The sequence below is a fragment of the Abramis brama genome (assembly GCF_963993115.1).
Source record: "Abramis brama genome assembly, chromosome: 9".
Taxonomy (NCBI): Eukaryota; Metazoa; Chordata; class Actinopteri; order Cypriniformes; family Leuciscidae; genus Abramis; species Abramis brama.
This window is the reverse complement of record NC_139971.1, coordinates 40,428,772-40,447,220: the sequence shown is the minus strand read 5'-3', so window position 1 is coordinate 40,447,220 and position 18,449 is coordinate 40,428,772. Positions and strand designations below refer to the sequence as shown.

The 18,449-nt window shown below is 39.7% G+C and overlaps 1 protein-coding gene and 1 long non-coding RNA gene across 2 annotated transcripts in view; one reads left to right on the top strand and one right to left on the bottom strand.

Annotated features, from left to right (window-relative positions):
• Positions 1-9,473: 9,473 nt before the first annotated feature.
• Positions 9,474-18,449, top strand: part of LOC311089245 (cilia- and flagella-associated protein 45-like) — a 30,166-nt gene continuing 21,190 nt past the window's right edge. The window contains exon 1 of the mRNA XM_084123805.1: positions 9,474-10,728. Coding sequence (XP_083979931.1) covers positions 10,459-10,728 — 270 coding nt within the window. The 5' untranslated portion in view covers positions 9,474-10,458. The remainder of the gene's footprint in view (positions 10,729-18,449) is intronic.
• On the bottom strand, positions 11,058-12,195 carry LOC311089247. The gene is made up of 3 exons (XR_014607655.1): positions 12,065-12,195; positions 11,896-11,968; positions 11,058-11,822 (listed from the first exon to the last, which is right to left on the bottom strand). It is a non-coding gene; the product is annotated as an uncharacterized lncRNA (long non-coding RNA).

Sequence of the window (18,449 nt, the reverse complement as noted above, 5' to 3'; positions counted from 1 at the left end):
GCTACAGCGTTAATTTCCACCAAACCCTTAATTTTCAGGCTAGACGAGCCAATGCGCATGTGCTTTCCTAAGCGCGAGTCTCAGGTTCCTTTGGGAACCGGAGCTTCTAACAGATCGACCAATCAGCGATTGGCTCTTTTACTTAGAAGGCGGGATAGTTTATTAATGTAGCCTATATGAATCCTAGTTGATCATATAGGTTATTATAGCTGGTTCGGTTGCTGAGAGACGGAGATGCGCAGAGACGGCAATTAACACGCTGTTTGATTTGTGATCGTGCTGTGCTTATTCCATTCATTCGAGTAGCCTATCATATTAAATCATTTAAATATACATACAATACTATACAAAATCATATCGTAGAATATGTATATGATGTAGTAGCCTATTGACTTAAGTCACTGATTGACAGTGATTTAGTTAACTGTTATAACTTGAATAACAGATATTTGCTCTCATTTCATTTTTACTCTCACTAATTCACTTCACTCATTATTGCATAAAGATTTTAGATACGGTATTTGGCTTCCGGGAACACTGCTAATCTACTCCAGTAAAAAAAAAATCTGGAGGATGAGTCAACCCACCCACCCACATTTTTTTTTTTTTTTTTTTTTTTTTGCTTCCGACGCCCATGGATGTAAATGAAGCTTGTAAGCGTTTACTAGAGGTTTAATGACGTTATGGTCTGTCATGACACGTGACGCACATGGCGCTTGACGTCAACCTTACGCAATTCATGCGCAATCGCTCTCTCTCTCACTAATGCATAATACAAATGTCATCTTTACTGTGCTGCTTTATATCTGATTTGCATACAGACAACATTTATTTCAGGTTATAAAGAGTTAAGGATTCTCTATTAAATTTCTTTTGTGGGGTGAATATATATGTATATGGATGTTTAGATGTGTTTTGTTTTGGGGTTTTTTCTTCTTTTTTCATTTAACCTCAGTAACTCAACTTTACATTCTCAGAACCACTCACTTTCTATGAAGTTTTTTTGATGCCCTAGTTGAAGGGCATACAGTTTTATTCACAAATCAAGAATGTATTGCAGGTCAGGTTATTCAATCATTCTGATTGCAAGAGATTCACTTCCACCCTAAAATATAACTTGTCCGCTAACAACATATTTAATTTATTCTCTTAAGTGAAAAATTGCATCACGTCATAGGCTTGTTTGAGATGCGCCTTGTCTTGCCTGAAATGTATGCGAGAGTAGGCGGCTGCAGTGAGAGGAGGAGTGAAAAAAGCGCAGGCAAGCCGGACAAATCTCTCTTCTCGTAGTGGATCTGACACCTGCGAGATCAAAGATGGATATCGCGGGATTCACGCTCGTGCACAGTGTTGCAAATAAACTGGATGTAATTCAATTTCTGTTGCTTTTATATGAAAATAAATAAAATGAACAAGACACCCAAAGTACTTGTTATTTAATTCCATTCCAAATACATGTTTATCATTTTTTCTTTAATACAGACATATGTGTTTTTATTTATTTATATATATATATTTTTTATAAAAATTAAATTGCATAACCCAAAGAGATCGCACTGTCAGATAGTTTGGGAATATTCACACATAACATATACACATAAAACCTGGTATTAGAGTTTTAAAATCAAACATTTTAAAAGAGAACAATACATCACAGTTGTTTAAACCAATGAGCATTAAGCTGTGTCGTCAGCAAGTCGTTTCCCATCATGCTTTTGATCAGCGCAGTCAGTGGAGAGCAACTGCGCTCGACTGCAGAATCCGACACGTGCGCCTTGCGCTCGCGAGAGATTTTTGACATACGTCAGCATGACATCAGAGCAAGGCGGCCGCACTTGGACACATTTCTAACCGGCATGCATCTCGCGCTGATCACCGGTGATCGGTTCTGCGCAGATTTTGCTCATCTCAAACAAGCCTATTGTATCACTGATGTCCTCCTGTCTCCAAGAAAATGCTTTTATCTAATTTAGCCTACATATTGTAACTGCAAAAAGCAGAGACCTATTTTGATATATGTTATCATATTTAATATCATGTGTTGAAATGTTAAGTACTTTACATGACTTCTTTGACTTTTGACTAGCCCTGGCAGCGAGTAGCTGGATTACCCCATCAGTAGCCTATTTGCAGGAGGTGGTCGTCGAGACCACTCCAGAAACACATCTTCAGTGTGTTCTTGCACCAGAGAACCTGATGACCCAAGTCCATCCAGACAATGTCCCAGAGCAAGTATCCCTAACATGTCCCATGCAAGCCCTCCCTCCACCTTGATCCTCACTCCCACTGGCAGCACCTCAGTCCTCTAAGCTCCTGGCTCCAACATGGTCCACCAGTCCTCCGGCTCCAGCTTGGTCCACTGAGTCTACGGCGTCGCCCTGGTCCTTCATCCCTCCATCTCTGCCTGATTCTTCAGTCCACCTTATTCCGTTTCGATCCACCGTTCCCCTTGCTCCGTCCAGGTCCACCCTGGATCCACATCTCCTCTTCCTTGCCTCCCTTCCTTGTCATCATCATCATCATTGACTGCACTGTGACCGATGCAGGTATTTTTTAAATATAACTACAGTGTAAAAACTTGTATGTATGTGCACAATAAGTACATTTTATGTTAGTAAATTTATACATAAATGTATGTGATGTTAAACATGGGCGGCGGAACCATTGTGTATGGGTGGGACAAGACCCACCCACTTTTTAAGACCAATGATATTGGACTCAATCACTTTTACCGTCTCTAATTCAGCGCATATGTCTGTTCACTTTTCAGAGGGCCGTCAGTCCTAATAAATTAAACTCCATTCCGCGTTTTAGCTACAGCGTTAATTTCCACCAAACCCTTAATTTTCAGGCTAGACGAGCCAATGCGCATGTGCTTTCCTAAGCGCGAGTCTCAGGTTCCTTTGGGAACCGGAGCTTCTAACAGATCGACCAATCAGCGATTGACTCTTTTACTTAGAAGGCGGGATAGTTTATTAATGTATATGAATCCTAGTTGATTATAGGTTATTAGAGCTGGTTTGGTTGCTGAGAGACGGAGATGCGCAGAGACAGCAATTAAAGGCACAATATGTAACTTTTTTGCTTTAAAAATAGCAAAAATCACTATATCTATGTTATATATATTTTTTAGTTGTGTACTTACATTATCCCGACTGTTTCCAACTACTTTTAAACCAGGAGAAATTTGTAATTTAATTCGAGAAACGTCCCGTTTCTTTATTTCCGTTGTGTCGCCGCCAATGCCGTCATATCCGCGTTGTCCCTGGTTTCCGCTCGTGCTGCCATGGCAACCAGAGCTATGAACCAGAGCCGTCTGATAGTAACCAAAGCGACTGACGTGGACAACTTTGTAGTTCGCAATGTCTATTTGCACGCTGTTGTTGTTTCGTTCAAACATTACGGACCATGACAAGCAGACTTTGGATAAAAAAAGGATAACTAAAACGATAATCAATATCAGCCCGGTGTTTTCGAGATGCCGAGAGCTCCCATAGACAGTATATAAACGAGAGCTCCACGTCCGAGACTTCGACCGCTCCTACATGTACTTTATTAAACAGGTGAGCACATTTACATAAAACTAATCAATGTTTTATAGTTCAACAATGATAAAATGTCAGAATATGATCTGTATGTTATTCTAATGTTGATCTAGTTTACTGCTAGTCTCATACAGACAGACTAACACATACATTTCAACACATTCAAATGCAGTTTAGTGTGATAGTTTAATGTTAGACCAAGTGAAACAGCGCTGCGTTACCTCACAAGTTTAATTTGTCTAATAAACTGACCTGTGAGTAGTAATTCTGCGTGTAGTTTGGTAGAATGAAATGTCCATATTCCTTTTATATCCGCGGGACTCGCATCGCGTTTGGAGCTGATAGCTGTCTCTTAGCAATCCCGACCTGCTTCATATCACAGTCATGATAAAAACATAGATGTATTCAGTCATCCATAAACATTATTAGATCGGTCGGCTTGACGTTGACGACAAGATCCATAATTCTTAGCAAATGTTGCGTCATCAATCCACGCCTTTGTTATTGTAAATAGGTTAGCGACCCCTAGTGGCGAAAAATGCCATACTGTGCCTTTAACACGCTGTTTGATTTGTGATCGTGCTGTGCTTATTCCATTCATTCGAGTAGCCTATCATATTGTACAAGTCTTAAATTATTTAAATATACATACAATAATATACAAAATTATATCGTAGAACATGTAGGCTATATGATGTAGTAGCCTATTGATTTAAGTCACTGATTGACAGTGATTTAGTTAACTGTTATAACTTGAATAACAGTTGATATTACTCTTGCCAAGCTCTGATTTCAGAGAGATGCACGCATAGACAGATATTTGCGCTCATTTCATTTTCACTTTCACTCATTTACTTCACTCATTATTGCATAAAGATTTAAAAAATCTGGAGGATGAGTCAACCCACCCACCCTGCCACCCACCCACCCACCCACTCACCCACTCACCCACTCACCCACTCACTCACCCACTTACCCACTTTTTTTTTTCTTTTTTTTTTTGCTTCCGACACCCATGGATGTAAATGAAGCTTGTAAGCGTTTACTAGAGGTTTAATAACGTTATGGTACGCTTGACGTCAACTTTTACGCTCCATTTCAGTTCAAATGGCAAATAAATAGCCTACTCAGGGAGCGCTCCACAAGATATGTACACAGCAAAAACCCCAGTGTTAAATCAACACTGCTCAGAGCACATATGGTCCCACTCTACAGAGTGTTAAAATTAACACTGAAGCAGTGTTGAAGTTAATGAGGTAATTAAGTTAACACTGAAGCAGTGTTGAAATTAATGAGATAATTAAGTGATTAATTAAGTGATGATTGGCCATTAGTGGTGACACCTGATGATAACAAGCAGACTCACTGAAGGAAAGAGAAACACAAGAACTACTGACTTCGAGCCATTATTGCACTTATTATTTTACCAGTTTGACTTTATTTCTGTCATACTTTTACACACGGTCTTATTTAGATTTAACAGAACTTTAGATGGTAATGTTTTATGGAATGTTTTGTTTCATGTCACCATTATGGTGGTCAGTGTTTGCTTTAGTTGGGCTCTTGACCCTTTCCTTTTTAACATTGGTATTTCTCTGGCTGCTCCAACTCTGTGTTTATAAAGCATATGTGTTGTGGCAAAATAAACTGTGACTTTGGCTGTGTTTCCTGAAAGCATTGCAAGCCTAATTTGATCGTACAGACCATTTGTTGCAGTTGGTCTGCAAACAAGTTAAGCTTAAGATGCTTTTGGAAATGCAGCCCTGGTTATGATTTGATGATGAAATTACTAGTGACCTGATTCAATGATGGCACCCATCATTATAAACTGATTATCCACATGTTTTCTTAATTTTTCACTACAGTAGTTACTTCCAGGAATGTTTTAATGATCTGAAAGTTTTAAAATCACACACAGACATCAAGAATCTACATATGAATCTCAACAATGGTGACAATCAAACAAACGCTTAATGTTGCAGTGCATGATGGGAGCCACCAATCAGAACGCATCCATGGCTCACATCATGCATTGCAGCATGAATAAATTATGCAGCTGAATTGTCCTGTATTTTTCATTGTTTGCTTTTATTTTGCTATTGTTTTGTTCTGACTTTAGTAGCTTGTTTTGTGATGTTCAGAGTTGATCTGTCCGTCACTAGTTTGTTTATTGTCACCATTGTTGAGATTCATATGCTGATTCTTGATGTCTGTGTGTTTTAACACAGTAACTTCTTTGCACAAAGTATTTTCAAAATTTTTCATATTGCTGTTGGATCTCAAACTGTAGAATCTCAGAGCTACAATCACCAATACTAAAATGAGACATCAAGAATATAGTCAAAGATTTAGACTCTGAATGACATCAGTGAATCAGGACACTACATGATGATAATGTCATTATCAAAACATATTGTGAGCAGGTCATTGTTTTCTCTTGCAGTAACAAATGTGCTTTATAAACACAATGATGGAACAGTCAGAGAAAAACTAATATTAACAAAATGAAAAGGGTCAAGAGCCCAACTAAAGAAAACACTGACCACTATAATGGTAACTTGAAAAGAAAACTTCCATAAAACATTACCATCTAAACTTCTGTTGAATCTCAAGAACTTTTGTCGATGTATGACAGAAATAAAGTCAAACTGGTAATAATAAATGCAACAATGTGTAATGACTCAAAGTCAGTTGTAGTTCTTGTGTTTCTCTTTTTTCTGTTATTGTTTTTTCTCTTTCCGTCAATGATTCTGCTTATTAACATCAGGTGTCACCACTAATGGCCAATCACTTAATTAATCACTTAATTATCTCATTAACTTCAACACTGCTTCAGTGTTAATTTTAACATTCTGTAGAGTGGGACCATATGTGCTCTGAGCAGTGTTCATTTAACACTGGGGTTTTTACTGTGTATGATTATACCATGGATGCTCAAAATTGATCATGTGAATACACGTTTTACACAGCTTATTGTACAGGTAAGTTAATCGTATTCTAAACTGCTGCTGCATTATGCACACACTGAACTCTGTTCTGTGATTTAGCAATAAAATAGCTTAGAAACTGAAAAGTTCTAGCATATCATTTCTTAGTAACTAAAACCCACAGCTTCACTATTAGTAGAGAGACGCTGCAGGTGCAATTCATGCGCAATCGCTCTCTCTCTCACTAATGCATAATACAAATGTCATCTTTACTGTGCTGCTTTATATCTGATTTGCATACAGACAACATTTATTTCAGGTTATAAAGAGTTAAGGATTCTCTATTAAATTTCTTTTGTGGGGTGAATATGTATAGCCTATGGATGTTTAGATGTTTTTGTTTTTGTTTTGTTTTTTTCATTTAACCTCAGTAACTCAACTTTACATTCTCAGAACCACTCACTTTCTATGAAGTTTTTTTGATGCCCTAGTTGAAGGGTTCTCATACAGTTTTATTCACAAATCAAGAATGTCTTGCAGGTCAGGTTATTCAATAATTCTGATTGCAAGAGATTCACTTTCACCCTAAAATATAACTTGTCCGCTAACAACATATTTAATTTATTCTCTTAAGTGAAAAATTGCATCACGTGTCACTGCATCACTGATGTCCTCCTGTCTCCAAGAAAATGTTTTTATCTAATTTACATATTGTAACTGCAAAAGGCAGAGAGTATACCTAATTTGATATATGTTATCATATTTAATATTTTAATTAGTATTTAGTAATTTATTATGTCTTCGTTTCAATTTGTGAAATGGTATCATAGTCCTGTTATATAGGGCAAAGGTTCTTCTCAAATTCATTTCTGCCTTCAACCCCCATGTTATGCTTGGACCTCATTTTCTTTGCTGCTTTCAGTTCATATTTAACTCTTAGACTGGCCTATCTGTCTATACCTGCATAAGCAAAATATTTGTTTTCCTGTTAATAAAATGTCTGTCTCCATAATCACTCCCTCACCACCCTAAACTGTATGACACTGTCTCCTCATGTGTTGAAATGTTAAGTACTTTACATGACTTCTTTGCCATGCCTCAAGAGAGCCAGCATGGTTCCAGCCAGTCTGTCTGATTCCAGACTTCCAGGTTCCTGTAAGTAAAACACTACAACAATGGTAAATAGGAGAATGGCACCTTGCCACGAGAGCTGGAGACATTACCACTTTTCACATGTTTTGCTAGACACCACAAAGTTGTGGCCCAAAGGCCCAATTTAATTATCATACTTGAAATTTATTTCACCCATTTATTTCACCCACGGTTGTTCACACACCATGAACAACACAATCAAAGCAGTGAACAGACATTTTTCAAGTGCAACTCAGTTATGGGTAATGAGAGTGAAAGAGAGCACTGTTCATTCACTCCGACCCCTACATTTCTTGTCGGTACCGAGACTCAAACCTGCAACCATTTCAAGTTACAACTCTCTAACCATTAGGCCACAACTGCCTTCTCACACTTTAATACAGTGATTCCCAAACTTTTTCTGCCAGGCCCCTCTTATGTAGAGAAAAATATTTTCAAGCCCACCACCTACTGTACATACACTCATATAAATATACTCTCCGACGTGAACTTACTTGCCTATAGGATTTATTTACAAATAAGTGACAGGGTTTTGACATCATGATACTTTTAAGTTTTCACTTGTGTAAGTTCCTGGTTGTGTTTAAGCACTGGTCTATGGTAACCAATGTACTTGGGATCAAATATAATCTCCACAGTATCCTTTATATTTAAGTTTAAATAATTGACTGACATCATACCAGTCAACAAACGATTTGATCTCAGAATGATAGATACAAACTGAAATATTTTTACAATGAATTGCCGGCATAGTGTCAACATATTTTAGGATGTAATTCTGTGAGTGACTGCTTGAGCACTCATTTGTATAGAGCGTAACAAGGACTGGTAAGCTAGCACAGCCTTGTAGAACATTGCAGGATTTTAATTGTGGCATGAAGCGGTAGGGGCTCTCAATAAATAATCTAGCTTATAGTGATAATTGTCGACTACGCCACCCTGAATAAATCAGGTAATATCTAAATAACCCAGCAATTTGCATTAGGTCCCACAGGTTCGTGTGTGTGTCAGGGAGGTTAGAGACAAGAGTACACTAAATTACAAAAAGGTCTTTTATTGACATACAAAAATAGTTAAAAACAGTATATTTTCTTAAAACAAGGGCGCTCAGCGCTCAATGCACAAATATCAAAGCACAAAAACAGGTGCTCACAGGGGGCAATATGAATGGCACACACCAACATAGTCCTCTACCCACGAGGGTAGGAGGAGTTTCAGTCAAAAAAAAAAGAAAAAAAGAAAAAAAAAGTAAAACACAACCAGGCTGAGTCTACCGGCGGAAGGACCACTTAATGGCTTTTCCAAAAGCGTAATTCTATGGAGTCAATATAATGCCGCATAGTTTTGCAAAATAATAAAGTATTGCAAAAGAAAATAAAGTTTTGAGGAAAGAAAAAATGTTTTGCTCACAAAAAAAAAGAATGGCAATTGGGAAAAAAGTATATATATATATATATATATATATATATATATATATATATATATATATATATATATAAAAGATTTGCAAAATAAAATAAAGTACTGCAAAAAGATATAATTAATTGCAAAAATCAATGACAGCTGCAATCCTATTTTATCTCTGCAACATATTTTTCATACTCACACCTACTAAGTTATTTGCAACGCTGCTTTTATTCTGCGTTTGTCAAGCGTGTGCTCGCAATACCGTTTTCCCTTTGCGCTGCACTTTTCTCTGCGTTTCTCTTCTTGGCGCTGTTTTGACGTGGGGGTGGAGTCAAGAAACCCCGCGAAGTCACGTCATCAACAGCATACGCTACGCACTTACTTTACAGTCTATAGGCTTGTTCGACTTCATGCAGCTCTGCGCAGACCGATCGGCGGCTAGTCTCGCGTAGCCAGACCTTCAGACTGACGGCTGAAGGTCTGGAATTCATAGCAGCTTTCTTTGGCCAAGGCCCGCCCATAAGGCCGTTTGACCGACATGTCAAACAACCAATTACAGTTCGTTTCGTTCAGTGTCACGTTTCGTTGCGTGGAAATGTCCCCACAACAACAGATCGGCGTGCAACCATAGACTGCAACAAGTCAGTCAGCATAGAAAATCAAAGAAGGAGAAGAAAACAAGCAGTAAGTCATTGATCTGTTTGTGCACGTATAACAACAATTGCGTCTGCATTACCACATCTGATCAAAACACCGAGTAAATCAGTAGGAAACGCAATTACACGTCTGCGCTTTGTTTCCAGGCGGACCGAAAATAAACGCGACACTCGCGCCCCCCGGAAATCCGATAAAATTCAACCAATCAGATGACGACTTCGACATTCCTGAAGTGTTTCCAGTTAAGTGTACCATATGCATCAGACGTTTAGCCAACGTTCCGTGGGCGTGACGTCTGAGGCTGAGACTAATCGGCGGCTGACTTAAAGCAGTGCATGCCGGTTAGAAATTTTGTCCGACTTGATACAGCACCGACGCCACGTGACTGTGACGTATGCCATCAAAGTACCGCGAGAGCAATTCGAGAGTAGCCGGAGAACTCAGCCAGCGCAGCTTCTCAAGAGCGGCTGCACTGGGCTGCACGTGGGCTGATGACGACACAGCTGTTCCACGATTGGCCGGATTCACCGCATGACAACGATCACGTGTGTTTCGTGTTTATTCGAAAACCTTTAGTTCCTCTAAAGCTCTCAAATCAGTTTATTATAACAGTGAACACTCTTTTCATGTCGTTGTCATGTTATATTGTGTCATGTTTATCAAATTAAAACTGCTTAAAAAACGTAGACTCCACTTCATTGATAGTACCTTATGTTGAACTTTATTCTTGTTCAAACAGACGCTGTATAACGCTGTGCATAAAGTATTGAATGAAAATGTCTCTGAAACATCTGTGTATTATTTGGCAAATATTGCATTTATTTCACTGCAGCTGTGGTAAAGTATGCAAACACCACGTGAGCGGTCACTACGGGAACCAGAAAGTGTCCGAGCTCCTCCCCGCCTGCACGCGGCTACTCTCGCCGATCGGTTGCATCCAGCCGCAGCCGATGTCGAACACACCTAAAGGCTACGCAGCAGATCGCAAAACAATTCATGTTACCATGGCAGAGCAGAGGCATGCAGGTGATGGATTCCAGGTATGTACAGTTGACTGTTTCCCTTTATTTCATCAACATTAAAATCCAAAATGTCCGGGATCTGCTGCGTAGCCATAGACTGTAAAGTAAGTGCGTAGCGTATCCTGCTGATGACGTGACTTCGCGGGGTTTCTTGTGCCAAGAAGAGAAACGCAGAGAAAAGTGCAGCGCAAAGGGAAAACGGTATTGCGAGCACACGCTTGACTGAAACGCAGAATAAAAGCAGCGTTGCAAATAACTTAGTAGGTGTGAGTATGAAAAATGTTGCAGAGATAAAATAGGATTGCAGCTGTCATTGATTTTTGCAATTAATTATATCTTTCTTTTTGCAGTACTTTATTTTGCAAATCTACACACAGTTTTTTTTTTTGTGAGCAAAACATTCTTTCCTCAAAACTTTATTTTTGTTTTGCAAAACTTTTTCTTTTGCGATACTTTATTATTTTGCAAAACTATGCGGCATTATATTGACTCCATATAATTCTACTCACACACACGTCACCGTGCACTTGGATCAACACGCAAGCACTCCAAAAGTGTCACCCACTGCAGCACTACCACCACCACAATGCACTCGAAGGTCCTCCCGCCTGGCCACCTCAGTTCCTGGGAGAAAACAAGATAAACAGCTGAGTTTGGTAAAACCCAAAAATAAATAGCCAAAAGAAAATATAATAATCAAGGTCAGCGACGACACAAGTAAATAACAGAAACAAAATCTAAACAAAATACACATAGCTGAACTAAAGAAACGGAAAAGAATGACAACAGATAGAGCTGGTGCAGCACACACACATAGCCTACACGCACTCGCGCGTGCACACACACTGGTTCTCGTACAAATAACAGTCAATTATTATTGATCACAACTTTTCTATCACACTAAAAAGAGGGAAAGGAAGTAGACGATACAAATCCTGTGCCCTTATGAATTCCCGCCGGCGCGATCAGCGCGACACAGAGGGCAGCGCAAGCACCGTGGTCATCCGGGTGAACTCAAGTTCATAGAAACACGGAAGAACGAGAAGGAGATTGTGCAGGGACCCAGCAAAATGGTCCCGAGGACGAAAGGGAGGGCCGCGCCTCACGAACGCCTTAAAAGAAGCAGCGAGATGTTAGTGCCTCTCTTTCCACTACAAACTTCCAGACATGTTGCATGACACTTACCAAAAGACGACATCACCCCACATATAATCCCCACAGGCTACTGTTTACCGCGATCATCATAACCACTAATTAACTGGGGTACAGGAAGCAACGCATTAACAGTGATATAGCGACTCAGTATACTGCACGCCATCATAACCACCACTCAATACAGGGACAGTTTACATACCTGAAGTGTGCGCGGACACCTATTCTGAGCTGATGAAATGCACCGTCGGAAAAGTGCTTAAATGAAACGCTACAATTTGAAGAGACAACACATCAGTAGCGTTCTAAACACACAATTTAAAACACTCGCTGCCAGCACATACCTGAAGCGCTAGTGGATGACGCACGAGGGGGCGGAGCAAAGACGTGACGCATCTCAGGATACAGCCAACCCGCATTAAATAGACCATACTCCCCCCTGATAGGACACCACAACTGTCAATCACTTAACTAATCCTGTCACAATTGTAATTTTAATTGCAAACTATTGATTTAAAAAACTGAGTTTTGTTTGTTTAATAGAAGTGATACAAATGTGCAATTGAAGGAGTTACACCTGTCTGAATAGTATTAAAAGGAAAACGGAAATTTAAAAAAAACAGCCAAGAATTTACTTAAGGGACCTCAAAATGTTTTAAAATCAAATGCAAAATGGAAATGCCAGGATCCTGAAACAGGTCTCTGTCAACTCCAAAAGGCCTGATTCTCTGTATTCAGAACAGACCTGTGCTTTAATGCAAAATTTATTGGAAAAAAAATAAATACAATTTTTGCAAATTATTATTGCTGGCAAAGGAGGTCTGTTACCTCTGTGTCCTCTCCTTCTCAAGCCTATTTTATCTGGCTGTGCTCTCTTGGCCCTCAGCAAATCCACAGGTATGGTGGGTCCAGCAAACTAGACTTTTCAAAGGGCATCTCTTACACATTAACTGTGGGCCACTATTCACTGCCGTTTGAGATCACAAACACGGGGACCAATGTTCAAAGAAGTATCTGTTTGTTTGCCACTATTTGTGTAGACGAGCATGTCACAATATTCCTTATTTAAATGAATCCCACACAGCAAATAGCTTAGCCCTCAGCAAATCCACAGGTATGGTGGGTCCAGCAAAATAGACTTTTCAAAGGGCATCTCATACACATTAACAGTGGGCCATTATTCATTGTCGTTTGAGATCACAAACACGGGGACCAATATTCAAAGAAGTATCTGTTTGTATGCCACTATTTGTGTAGACGAGGATGTCACAATATTCCTTATTTAAATGAACCCCACACAAGGCATATGCAACCAGGTTATTTCTTAACTCATGTGACACACCTCATGAACTAATTGACACTTTTACATCCTATCTGTTGTTTAATAAAAGTAAAATCACTCGAACTAAAATTGTTAGAATATTTCCTAATAACAATTTATGGATGTCTAGTGATCTTAAGGAATGTATTCGTGAGAAAAAACATGCTTTTAAAAATGGTAATTTTGAGTTACTCAAGGAAAAAAGAAGCGAACTAAGATCGAAACTGAGTAAAGCAAAAATAGAATATAAGGATAAAATTGAATGTCATTATTTCTCAGGAAATGCCAAGAAAGCATGGGAAGGTTTAAATGTGATGATGGGTCGGGAAACTAAGCAAAACCGTACCCCCCTGTCACACTCCTCTCCATCTTTTGCAAATGATCTAAATGTCTTTTTCAGTCGTTTTGACAAAAATGATTTCAGTGCTGAACGTGATAGTGTGTGTAGGTCCATTTCGGGATATGTCCCTATTACACTGAATGAACATGATATTATAGCCAGCCTGTCCAGTATTAAGCCCAACTCCCGGGGCCAGATGGCCTGAGAGGGAGAGTTTTAAAAGAAAATGTCCATGAACTAAAAGGTATTGTGCTGGAGTTATTCCAGTACTTGCTTAATTCTTTAACAATGCCTAAATTATGGAAAATGTCCTATATTGTGCCTATCCCTAAAAAACCTGGAGCTATTGAACTAAAAGATTTCAGGCCCATTGCTCTTACTTCCATCTTAGGAAAATGTTTTGAGAGAGTTATAAGCAAACATATTACAGCATCAGTTTCTAACAGCTTAGATCATCTCCAGTTTGCTTACAAAAGTTTGAGGGGAACCGATGACGCAACTGTCAGTATGTTTCACACCCTGGCAAAGCACCTTCAAGCCCCCTCCTTGTTTATCGATTTTACATCTGCCTTTAACAGCATGCAGATCCACACCCTGCTGCAGAGACTTATCGATATAGGAGTAAATGGTGGTATTATCCACCTTGTAAGGGACTTCCTCTCTGACCGCCCTCAACAGGTTCTGGTTAATAATACTCGGTCTGACATCCTTGTGCTTAACACTGGCGCCCCGCAAGGGACTATTCTATCCCCATTACTTTTCTCCATTTATACAAACGAATTCCAATTAGATCTGGAAAATTTTCGTTTGTTCAAGTATGCAGATGATATGGCCCTGGTTGCTTTATTAAAGAGGGGGGACATAGTTGGAGAGGAAGTATATAGAGCACATGTGTCATCTCTCCAGAAATGGTGCGATGAAAGTTCCTTAGAGATAAATGTAACAAAAACACAGGAACTTGTCTTTCATGAAAAGGACCCTGTGCAGCCCCTTATAATTAGGAGACAAATTGTAGAGGTAGTAGAAAAGTTCAAATACCTCGGTACATATATTGATTTTAATCTAAATTTCGGTGAAAACACAGACTACATTTTTAAAACCTGTAACCAACGTCTCCATCTACTGCGCAAGCTCAACTCCTTCAGAGTGAGCAAGCACATTATGGAAACAGTCTATAAGAATCTGATAGAGGGTATTCTAACTTTTAACATGGCAATGTGGTATGGTAATTTAAATGTAAAAGGGAGAAGCAAGCTGCAGAGATAGTAAACCTCGCCTCAAAAATCATAGGGAGAAGTCAGAAACAATTAAGTTCCACGTACGAGGAAGTTCTCAGGAAAAAAGCTTTTAAAATAGCAAACGATCCCTCTCATCCACTCAATAGGGAGTTTGAACTTCTTCCCTCTGGCAGACGTTATACCTAGGGCAAATCGTTATATTTTTAAAAATTATTTTATTCCTAATGCAATTCGGACGCTGAACAACACGTCCCGTTGATGCATTGTAATGTAATTGCTATTGCTGTGCTGCATTTTGCCCTGAAGATGTCTGTGTGTTAGTCTTGTTGTTCTTGTTGTTTTTGTTGTTGCTGGTTTGATTGTTGTTTTTATGAGACCGAAGGCAAATTTCCACATTGTGGACAATAAAATGAAAATGAAATGAAAACCCCTCCGGTCCTACTCGCCCCTGCTCTGAGTGGGACTCAAACTGGCTTTTTTGGCATGGGAGGCAGGCATGCTGATAAGTACCCTAACGACCACAGTCTCTAAAGTCAGTCACTAGTGCGCCTCTTGAGATTAAGGGAGTGAGGTTTACCTGCATTATCGGCCTCCGTAACACATACTCACACAAAAAAGGGGACAATGCCTGGGTGAGTTGCGTTAGTAGTATGTTGAAACTTGGAGTTGTTGGACTCAAGTGTTTGACGATTGGGGGTTGAATGGGGGGGTTGTCCCCCTAAGTTGAAATTTATTTTTATTTTTTTGCAAGTAGCCTAAGTTATTATTGCTGGCAAAGGAGGTCTGTTACCTCTGTGTCCTCTCCTTCTCAAACCTATTTTTTCTGGCTGTGCTCTCTTGGCCCTCAGAAAATCCACAGGTATGGTGGGTCCAGCAAACTAGACTTTTCAAAGGGCATCTCTTACACATTAACTGTGGGCCACTATTCACTGCCGTTTGAGATCACAAACACGGGGACCAATGTTCAAAGAAGTATCTGTTTGTTTGCCACTATTTGTGTAGACGAGCATGTCACAATATTCCTTATTTAAATGAATCCCACACAGCAAATAGCTTAGCCCTCAGCAAATCCACAGGTATGGTGGGTCCAGCAAAATAGACTTTTCAAAGGGCATCTCTTACACATTAACAGTGGGCCACTATTCATTGTCGTTTGAGATCACAAACACGGGGACCAATATTCAAAGAAGTATCTGTTTGTATGCCACTATTTGTGTAGACGAGCATGTCACAATATTCCTTATTTAAATGAACCCCACACAAGGCATATGCAACCCCTCCGGTCCTACTCGCCCCTGTTCTGAGCGGGACTCAAACTGGCTTTTTTGGCATGGGAGGCAGGCATGCTGATAAGTACCCTAACGACCACAGTCTCTAGAGTCAGTCACTAGTGCGCCTCTTGAGATCAGGGGAGTGAGGTTTACCTGCATTATCGGCCTCCGTAACACATACTCACACAAAAAAGGGGACAATGCCTGGGTGAGTTGCATTAGTAGTATGTTGAAACTTGGAGTTCTGATGAGGGCCATGACATTTCCGAAACACACTCAAGTGGTTGACAATTGGGGGTTGAATGGGGCTTGTCCCCCTAAGTTGAAATTGCGGGGGCCGCGAGAATTGTCACCACCTTTCTCCCTTCTAGCGACAGCCCTGCATATGGGGCTGTATAAGTGCAGACCGGCCAGAGTGCCTATGATGACCCCTGTCTAGAGCCAAGAATAGGCAAACAAGCATCAAACCTAACCTTGGAGCAGTGGAAGAAGGTTGCCTGGTCTAAAAAGTCCTGTTGTCTTGTACATCACATGAACAGCAGTTAACATGTACACCATTTACTTGGAGAAGTGTTGACATCATGATACACTGTTGGAAGATGACAAGTCAGTTGAGGGACTGTGGTGCTCTGGGCCATTCATGTGAATGTCAATTTTACACATACAGTAATAATAATAATAATAATTCATTACATTTATAGAGCGCTTTTCTTGGCACTCAAAGCGCTTTACATAGAGGGGGTATCACCTCAACCACCACCAATGTGCAGCATCCACCTGGATGATGCAACGGCAGCCATATTGTTCCAGAACGCCCACCACACACCAGTTTACTGGTGGAGAGGAGACAGAGTGATGAAGCCAAATATATATGGGGATGATTAGGAGGCCATGATGGACAGACAGTGGCGGTTCTAGACCATTTCAACTGGGGGGGCCAAGCTGGGGCCAGATGTACTGTTAGAGGGGCCAGTTACATTTAGACCTTATTGTTGTCATATCATTTTCTGCACTGCACTGTAGGCATTAACAGGCAAAATACCATGTTTACAATCATTCAACAATGTATTTGCATTTCCATTATATTTTTTACATTTGCATTACATATTCAGAATCAGTCACATTAACTGTATTCTACGATTTTTGCGTTTTTTTGCAAAAAGATAAGCAAATTCATCTAGATTTAAGGCCTTTGCCCTCCTTGACTCAATACTTAGAACACATAAATTGCTTAATCTGTCATCTGACATTGTGGACCTGAGATAGGTTTTCACCAGCTTTAGTGCACACAATATAACATACAATTGAATTATGCTTATTTTAAATGTATTGTGCAGGCTCGGTATAAAAAATATAGGAAAAAACATGATAATATGAAACGCTTCAAAACAGAGCGCACAAAGCGCGTATGCGCATCGCGGGTGCAGAAATTTGTGCTCAAAGCAACGTGGAGTGAACTTGAAGCGCTGCGCTGCACAAGTGCGCGTTTAAAAGTTCACGGCACAAAGCGAAGAAAAGTCGAGCGCACAAATCCTAGTGTATATCTGTCCAACAGTTTATTGATAATTTGTTTCTTCACGGTTTTAAATTCCAGTTATTGTGCGTTTGATGCCGATTCATAGTCCTTGTGGTGTGAACAAGCACACGCGAGTCGTTTAAAAACAGCAACAAACGTAAAATACAAATACACAAAATAAAGTCATTTTATGCAAATCCACAGCCTTTTATCAACAGCTCATGCATTATAATGTGAATATATCATATCATATTGGGGAGAGTTTTACCGTGCATCCTGCTGTAACCGGACGAGGCGCGCGCGCTGTTTGAATACTGAATGGAGAATGATTGACAGCCGCAGAGGAGGGAAAACTAGTTTCCATAAACTTTAATTTAATGATGTAAATAGACTTCTGTCCCTCACATTAAGATATGGAATGGCTTCAGATGACTTTGTGAAATTATAATCAGACCGTCTCAGACCCAAGTCACCCAAACTGACGTGAAAAAGAGGCGCAGAAAAGCGCGCTGTTTGCATCCCTGTTTAAGTAAAAATACTCAGCACCACGAGTTTGTTGATCATATATTTTATCCTTTTTCAAACTGCCACAAACTAACAAACGGCCAGGTTCTAACGTTACACTTCTGTAATGCATTTAATACAAATACAACATATTAACAACTTTACTCACCTCTATATTTCCTTCTTTGCTTGAACTAGGCTATAATATTCGCGCAAAACGTCCACCAACTTCTGAATAGAAAAAAATTTTCTTACATTTTTTTTCTAAAAAAAAGATCCGATTTAAGCAGTCCCTCTAGGGTTACATTTGTGTTCCGTGTTGCCACTGTCTAATAACGGATGTGAAAAACAACGATAGCAAAAAATTGTTTTGTAAAAATTATTTCACACTCCACAT